The 8,944-nt window shown below is 39.3% G+C and overlaps 1 protein-coding gene across 1 annotated transcript in view; it reads left to right on the top strand.

Annotated features, from left to right (window-relative positions):
• The window catches only part of CD96 (CD96 molecule), a 113,861-nt gene that overhangs the window by 2,021 nt on the left and 102,896 nt on the right, over positions 1 to 8,944 (top strand). Inside the window, exon 2 of the mRNA XM_011969735.1 lies at positions 995 to 1,351. Within this exon, the coding sequence (XP_011825125.1) occupies positions 995 to 1,351 (357 nt within the window). The remainder of the gene's footprint in view (positions 1 to 994; positions 1,352 to 8,944) is intronic.

Below are 8,944 nucleotides of genomic sequence, written 5' to 3'. Positions count from 1 at the left end.
TTACTGCGACAGTTATGAGGGTTATAGAAAGACACAAACTCTCGGTAACTGAATTCATTCTTTTACTGGAGGTGTGACTTTTTTTGTTTTGTTTTGTTTTTTGTTTTTTGAGATGGAGTCTCGCTCAGTTGCCAGGCTGGAGTGCAGTGGCATGATCTTGGCTCACTGCAACCTCCGCCTCCCAGGTTCAAGCGATTCTCCTGCCTCAGCCTCCCAAGTAGCTGGGGCTACAGGCATGCGCCACCACGCCCAGCTAATTTTTGTATTTTTAGTAGAGACGGGGTTTCGCCATGTTGGCCAGGATGGTCTGGTTCTCTTGACCTCGTGCTCTGTCCGCCTTGGCCTCCCAGAGTGCTGGGATTAGGGATGTGAGCCACTGCACCAGGCCTGGAGGTGTGACTTTGAGCATACCCCATTTCATCTCTCTGTGCCCCAGTTTCTTCCTTGATAAAAAAGGGTTAACAACATCACTTATGGCGTGTGAGGGGGATTAGACAAGATAACATATGAAAGGCCCTTGTAAACATGTATTTTTCAAATAAATTGCTATACACATATCATTTATTTTTGCAGTTTCAGAAAGCATCACGTGTGTATTATATTCAGCTGTTGTTTTATAACCCAAAAAGCCAATTATATTAAACGTAAGAAGAATTGTCATACTAAGTTTGCTAGTATGCTTCAATTTTCAAATAGGCTTGATTTTATTCACAGGTAGTTAGAAACCTTCAATTATATTTTGGTCAGACCAACACATAGATAAATATTTAGAAGTCAGTAATTTCCTCTAGCTTCTCTACGTAAATGCTACCTCATTTATATTGTCTCATGCGTCTCTATCTGAGTCAGACACAAGCTCTACTCTACTCCTAAAGCAGTCAGGGAAAAATTTCCTCAGTTTCTCCCCTCACCTTACTGAAGTGACTAGGGTTTTTAATTAAGAGTCATTCTATGTGAATTATTTAAACTCAAAGCTCATGTTCTTCCTTTTCAGGAGTTTGGGGAAAACCAGTCAACACAGAAGAAAACATTTATGCTACACTTGGCTCTGATGTCAACCTGACCTGCCAAACACAGGCGAAAGGCTTCTTGGTGCAGATGCAATGGTCCAAGGTCACCGATAAGGCAGACCTGATTGCTCTTTATCATCCCCAATACGGCTTCCACTGTGCCTATGGGAGTCCCTGTGAGTCACTGGTGACCTTCACACAGACTCCTGAGAATGGGTCAAAATGGACTCTGCACTTAAGGAATATGTCTTCTTCCGTCAGTGGAAGGTACGAGTGTATGCTTACTCTGTATCCAGAGGGCATGCAGACTAAAATCTACAACCTTCTCATTCAGACACACGGTAAGCATAACTGGAAGACGGATGGAAGCACATGCTTTCACTCAGCTCCCTTCTCATTCAACAAATGTACCTTGTAAGAAAAGCAGGGTTAGGCATGGTGCTCAGCATACAAAGGCTGAGCAGAAAGAGCCACTGTCTGATAAGGGAGACAGGAAGTGACCACAGCATTTAAGCAAATAAGTGTAACCTTGCAGCAGTGATAAGCGTCAATAATAAAGACTGTAACAGTCTTGTGAAGGAGCACATCACAGAGGCCATTGAAATTGTCCTTGAGAAATTAACACCATAGCTTAAGTCTAAAGAATGAATAGACATTAACACAATTTAGGGGGTGGGGCTGAGGCAGAGTGGAATTGTGAATAATCCCAGAGAGAGAAAAGAGCTTGCATGAAGCTCTGTGGAGTGTTTGAAGAAATGGGAAAATGCCAATGGGACAGCAGTACTGCGATTAAAGGATAAGGCAGGTAAGGACCAGATCATGTTGGACCTGGTCAGATTCCCTTTTAAAAGGTTTCTATTTTGATCTCAAAACCATGAGAAGACATAGAAGCATTTCCAACAAAAGGATGGCATGACATTTATAGGCTGATTGTATTTGTGTTGTTAAAAAAAATCATACTGACTTTCCCGTGAAAATGAGGTGAAGATGGACAAGAACAAGCAGGTAGAGACAACTCAGGAGACCATCTCAGTAGCCCAGAAAAGAGAGAGTGGTAGTTCAGGTAGATACAGAAGGAAAGTGGCAAATTTTGTGCATTGGGCATAAAACAGATATGATCATAGAGTGAATATAAGATAAGGGCAGTATAAGTGAAGGAGAGAAAGAAGTTGCAGGTGACAACTGGGTATCTGGCATGCACACCTGAATGGTGGTGCTATTCACTGTGAGGGAAGATTTGTGGGTGAATTTATGAAAGTGGTTCTGGGTATACAACATTTAGTCTAGGGCAGGTAAAGGGGCAAAGGAGGCTGCTCGCCATGCAGCTTTCACACCAACATACTCTGGAGGCCTGCATTTAGAAGCGGGAATCCTAGATTTAAGTTCTAGCTCCTTTCCGAATAGAAATAAATTTGACTTGGGGCCTATCGTGTAAATTCTCTGAGCCTATTTGGAAAATGATTATAATAATGCCTGCTCTAAATTACCTGGCCCTAAAGTAAATGATTTTCATTTCTGCTAATGGAAAACAATGAAAGTGAAAGCCAACAAATGCAAAATGCACTGGCAGTGGACTAGTTCTGTCTCAGGGCAAAGTGACCTGGTAATATAACCAAAAAAAAAAAAATAACTCGTGAAGATCATATTAAAGGGGACATAGAGCTGCCCAGAACAAGCAACAGATATGGATTTATTACCTCCTCTCCATGTCTTATAATTTACTTGCTCTAAAAATATGCTGTTGGAACAGTCCACCTATAGGCCAAGGTCCTATCAACTACTATCTTACAATGCCCAATTCCCTTGCTGTTTTCCAGAAAACACACTACACACACACTTCAGTTCAATTAAGGATGGAGTGGAGTGGGATTGAAGTAAAGAGAAATGGAAGACCTACATAGAACACTGTTTAGCTACACATACTTTGATTCAGGTAGCCTGTATTTGAACATTGGCTCTATCACTTACTATACATTTCATCATTCCCAAGTTGTTTCAAGTTTCTTACATAACAAATATGGATAATTATAGTACTTTCTTTATAGGTATCACTAGCTTGATGATTAAATGAGATAATCTGTGTAATGCACTTAAATGTATAGTTCCTGCTAAAGGATAAGAGTTTGGCAAATGGTAGTTTTCAATTAAGAGTAGTATTAATTATATTGAGCAAATTCTGTTTCTCAGTTCTGATTACATATGAGCCCTGCTTCTTCTCTTTATATATTGACCTCATTTGGAACCCAGTAAGACATTTGCCATGTAATATTAGCACAAGTACACGTTGACCTTCGCTTCATACATAGATTTTTTGGTACATTCTGCCTGAACCAGTGAACAATACTCTTGCCTCACTGAGGACTTAGTGTTTCCTTCATTGAGACTTGGCAACATGGATTGATGTAACTTTTATAGGAAATAGAATATGTGATGCCACAAAATGAAGACAGCAATGGAGAACAGATAGTATATTATCCAGAAAGGAGAATGGTGTTGCCTTTAAAGAAAATGAATTTCTTAGAATAAAGAGAACCAAAGGAGGTAAGCTTGTAGCTACTAAAAACTGCAGATCACTGGAGAGGCAGACACCATATCTATACTTTTTGTGGTTGGAAAATTTCCAGTCTTCTGACCGTAACTTTGCTGCTGTCATCTGAATCAGATGAAAAGCAATGGCCTCAGTGTTAGAGAAATGGTTCTGGCATTGTGTTTCTGGGTACAAAGGGAGTAAAATAGAAAAGAGCAAAACAGAAGGGGGAAACAAATCCTTCACCACAGAGTGACCAAAAATGTTAGCCTGGTGTGGAGCTACAGAGTAGGCAGCTGACTAAAAGGAGGCAATTGCCATCTGAGAGCTCTGTCAGGTTCACAACCAATAGCATATTTCCTTTTTACCCTTTATTCTTTCAGTCTTCTCTTGCTTCTTCTCCTCTCACTTATACAGTTTTCCTCTTAGGCCCCTGTGCAGTCTTTAAGTTTACAAGCTAGTTGGGTAAGCAAAACACACCTGAAGTGCAAACACTTATGTAGTACATAAACAAATGCAAATTGAAGTGGTGCATAAGAACCTAATTTGAAAATGCTGAGGGACTTGAGGTGTTTGGGTTGATCATCTCTTCCTGTTTCTTTTCTGTTGCCGTTTGAATCATTCTCTCTTGTCTGCTCACAACACAGTGTGTGTCTAAATCCTGTTCCCATGTTCCCCAAGGGCCTAGATGTGAAAGGATTCTGTTCTCTTTTCACAATATTTTGTCTCTGTGTGTGTCTCAGTGCTCTGAGGCTGTGGACAAGAGTGGAAATATAATAAGCAGTGCGGGGTTTGCCTCTTTTCCACTTTCACTTGACAGGGTTTCCTCCTAGGTTAGGAGCTTTTGAGTCACTCCAAGAAATGCAGTTCTCTGAGTTAAGCCTTGGATTGTCATAATCTAGATTTCATTCATTTGAATGCTACTGGATCCCATAATGCTTCAGACTGTAAGATTTTGGTGCATTTTAAAATTTGTAGTTATTAAGATCAGTTATAAGAGTATAACATGGCTTTAATTTACTAGTTCACAGTGAATGCCTTGGTGGGCCCTTAGTGTTATTGGAAGTAGTAGTAGCAGTGAGAGTGGTTGAAGAAGTCATGGTCCTGGAAGTTGTAGTAATAGTAGCAATAAAATTTTGATCGTATAATGTTGATAAGCTTGGTCTAAAGCATGTTATTATCCTGTCTAGTTTGTATTGAGCCTGAATGCTGGCTCTTCTTAAATTCCTGTATTTAGTCTTTATCCAACAAGTGTTTTTGAGTGCTTACAGTGCTGGGCACCAGGCACAGAGTAGGCATATATGCATAACTGTGCCTTCATGAATCACAACGTTCAATAGGAAGAAGTTGACATTCATCAAATAAGCAAACAAATACCAAATTGCAACAGTGAGAAGTGCTCCAGAAGTGAGAAAGTAGACAGTGTATGAGAGGGTACAATAGGAAAATCAGAAAAGACTTTCTTTCCTTTCCTCTTTCCTTTTCTTTGTCCTTTCCTTTCCCCCTTCCTTTCATTTCCCCCTCCGCTCCCCTACCTTCTCTTCCCCTCCCCTCTCCTCTCCTTTCCTTTCCTTTCCTTTGGAAGTGCTGCTTCAACTGGAGTTAACCAAGTGAACACAGAGCTTTACAAAGAACAGGACATGCAAAGGCTCTATGGTGAAAGGAAGTTACAGCAACTGGGTAGGCAGGGGAGATTTTAAAAGGTATTATGGCTCGAGCAGAGGGATTACAGGTGAGACAGTTGAAGATAAGTTTAGAAAGATTGATTAGTCCAATTAAGGAGTTTTGTCTTCATCCTAAGAGCTGTGGGAACTAATTGAAAGGTGGTTGTTTTGTTTGATTTTTTTTTTGTTTTGCATTTCAAAAATGCACCTTTGTGGCTCAAGTGTGGAGAATGAATTGAAGAAGGCAGAGAGGATAGTGTGGATCAGTTAGAAGACAATAGCAGAAAGTTACATGAGAGATGCTGGTACCATTAAGTACAATGGCAATGAACTAGAAAGAGAGGAATGTTTAGATTAGAAACTTGTGTAGGAGATTCTCCCCACAGGATCAGTGGTGGATTGCCTATGTGAAGGGAGGAATAAAAAGCAGTGTCAAGGATGATGCTTTAATTTCTAATATGTGACACAGAAAAAATAGGGGAACATTGTATTAGGGAACACTGGAATATGATCAGATTATGCAGAAATTATTTTGCATTTCATTTTGTACATGTTGAGTTAGGCATGAAGTTGTGACATACAGAAGATATTAGGTAAATATCTGGATATACAATTTCTGATCCAGGAGAGAAGTTTAAGCTGAAGATACAGACTGGTGAGTCATCTGAGTGTAAGTGCTAACTAAAGTTCTGGGAGTGAAAGAAATCATCTAGGAAGAGAAAATCAAGCAAGAAAAGTCATGTGGCACTTCAGTAGAGTCTATGGTGACGGATGGAGAAAGATGAGTCTTCAGAGGGTAATGAAGAGCAATTAAAGAGGCACAAGTAAAATCAGGAGTGAATTGGGTCACAAAAACCTAGAAACATATTACGTTAAAGGAATAGCCATCAATCATAAAGTTTCTAAGAAGATAAAATAGTTATTCGATTGTATATTAAAACATGAACTTTTTTATCACCTAACGGGAACTGTTTAGCGGCATTATGGAATGGAAGTCAGGCTGGAGGGAGAAGAGGAATGAGTGGGAGGCAAGGAAATGGGGACAGCACATTGATATGACTTTCAAGAAATCTGCCAGTAGTAACAGGAAGAGTAGAGGTGTTCAAATGCGGGATTCTGTTGATATTGCAGTAGAGATGGTGGTGGTGGTTTCAATTAACAAAAGACACTTGACTGTGCTTCAAAGTTAATGGGCAGGATCTAGTTTAAAAAGAGTAGTTAAATACACAGTATGGAAGATAAAAATAATAAACGAAGGTTTCTAAGAAAATGGGGACAATGATACTCACAAGTAGGACTACCCTGATATTGAAAAAAAAAAACAAAAAAAACCGGTTTTGTTTTCTTTTTTTATTGTAACAGGAGGGAGGGAAAATAAGATGAGTGCATATAATGAGGGAGGTGCTGTCTCTATTTCTTTAAAATAGAAACAAAACCATCTTCAGCTAGAGAGAGGAAGGAAGCTTCAGAAAAGAAGATTGAGAAAGGTTTGAAAGAGCTGCTATGGATAGAAGCGAAATGAATTCACCAACTAAACACATTTGGATTTTTGGTCTGTGTTGAACATCCATTTGGGTATGGTATGAAATGGTAGTGAAAACAATTTGCATCAGGCCTTCTCCAGCAGTGACTGGCTGCTTGAGTATGGCATTAAAAATATATAGTGCCACATTTGGATTCCCTTTTAGATTGTTGCCAAAAGATAAAAAAGGGCAAAGGATTTGGGGTATAAGCAAAAATATTATTGACATAATGCACTATAGAACTTTAGCTTGATAATAAGAGACATAAAGAAAAAATAAAGCTGACAGTTTGGAAAAAAGTAGAGTGATTAACTCATTAAAAGAGCTAATGAGGTTGGAGAACAGTTGAAATGGGACTAGTTGCACAAGCTGGAAGAATAGATGTTTGTAGGTTTGAATTTGTGATTTTATAGATAGAGCAATTTTACATGATAACAAGATCCAAGATGTGATTGTGAGAGTAGGTGGCTAAAATGAAGTGGAGACAATTAATGAAGATGACAGCGGGAAGAACTGAGAGTCCAGATATTGGAAAAGTCATCTGCATGGTCACTGAAAGCACCTAGGTTATGTCAGGTTTGGAGCTGCAAAAGATTGCAATCTACATAATAACAGTTTCAAAGATAACAGAGTGTGATTGGGAGATCAGAGCAGAAGTTGACAAACTTTTTCTCTGAAGGGTCATGCTGTGCTTTGAATATTTGTCCCCTCCAATATCATTTTGAAATTTAATTGTCATTGTAACAGTATTAAGAGATGAGACTTTCTTTTTTTTTCAAATTTTATTTTAAGTTCAGGGGTACCTGAGCAGGATGTGCAGGTTTGTTACATAGGTAAATGTGTGCCATGGTGGTTTGCTGCACACATCATCCCATCACCTAAGTATTAAGCCCACCATCCATTAGCTATTCTTCCTGATGCTCTCCTTCACCCCACCACATCTTCCGACAGGCCCCAGTGTGTGTTGTTCCCCGTCATGGGTCAGAATGATTTATAACAGAATGATTTATATTCCTTTGGGTATATACCCAGAAATGGGATTGCTGGGTCAAATGGTATTTCTGCCTCTAGGTCTTTGAGAAATGGCCATACTGTCTTCCACAATGGTTGAACTAATTTACACTCCCACCAGCAGTGTAAAAGCATTCCTTTTTCTCAGCAACCTCACCAGCATCTGTTCTTTCTTGACTTTTTAATAACAGCCATTCTGAGTGGTGTGAGATGGTATCTCGTTGTGGTTTCGATTTGCATTTCTCTAATGATCAGTAATGTTAAGCTTTTTTTCATGTTTGTTGGTTGCATACATGTCTTCTTCTGAGAAGTGTTGATTCATGTCCTGTGGCCACTTTTTAATGGAGTTGTTTCTTTTCTTATAAATTTGTTTAAGTTACTTTGTAGACTCTGGATATTAGACCCAGGACCCTTTAAGAGGTGATTGGGCCATAAGGGCTCCACTCTCCTGGATAAGATTTGTGGCAATATAAAAATGTGTGTTTAGCCCCCTCTTGTCTCTCTGTGGCTCTTCTGCTCTTTTGCCATGTGGGGAGCAGCATTCCTCCCTCCGAGGATGCAGCATTCAAAGTGCCATCTTGAAAGAGAACACTTGCCTCTAACCAGACATCAAACCTGCCAATGTTTTGATCTTGGACTTTCCAGCCTCGAGAACTGAGATAAATAAATAAATATGTTTTTAAATAAGTTGTCTAATCTCAGATATTCTTTTGCAGCATCGCAAAACAGACTGAAGTAGTCCAGATATTAAATATTTTAGGCTTTGTGGTCCATAAAGTCTCTGTCATAACCACTCCACTCTGCCACTGTAGCATAAAAAACAGAGAATATGTAAACGAATGGGCCTGACTATGTTCTAATTCAACTTTATTTACAGAAACAGGCAACAAGCCAGATTTGGCCCACAGGCCAAGTTTCATGTCCTCTGAGTTAGAGAATAACAGCAGTGGATCAAGGAAGAAAGGGATTGTTTGGTTTTTCTTAGAATGTGTTATGCATAATTGACAATACTGGGGACGGTTTTAGGTGATTCATGAAACAATGTTGAAAGCTTTAATTGTGGAAAACTCTAAACAATATACAAAAATCACATAGAATAATTATGAAAAGTATATAGAATAAGCTCCCACATACTGAACTTATAACTTCAGCGATTATCAACTCATCGCCAATCTCTTTTATTTAAACACTTATCAACTGCTGCCTTCC

Source organism: Mandrillus leucophaeus, unplaced genomic scaffold (assembly GCF_000951045.1).
Source record: "Mandrillus leucophaeus isolate KB7577 unplaced genomic scaffold, Mleu.le_1.0 Scaffold900, whole genome shotgun sequence".
Lineage (NCBI taxonomy): Eukaryota > Metazoa > Chordata > Mammalia > Primates > Cercopithecidae > Mandrillus > Mandrillus leucophaeus.
This window is presented reverse-complemented; position numbering and strand designations above follow the sequence as displayed.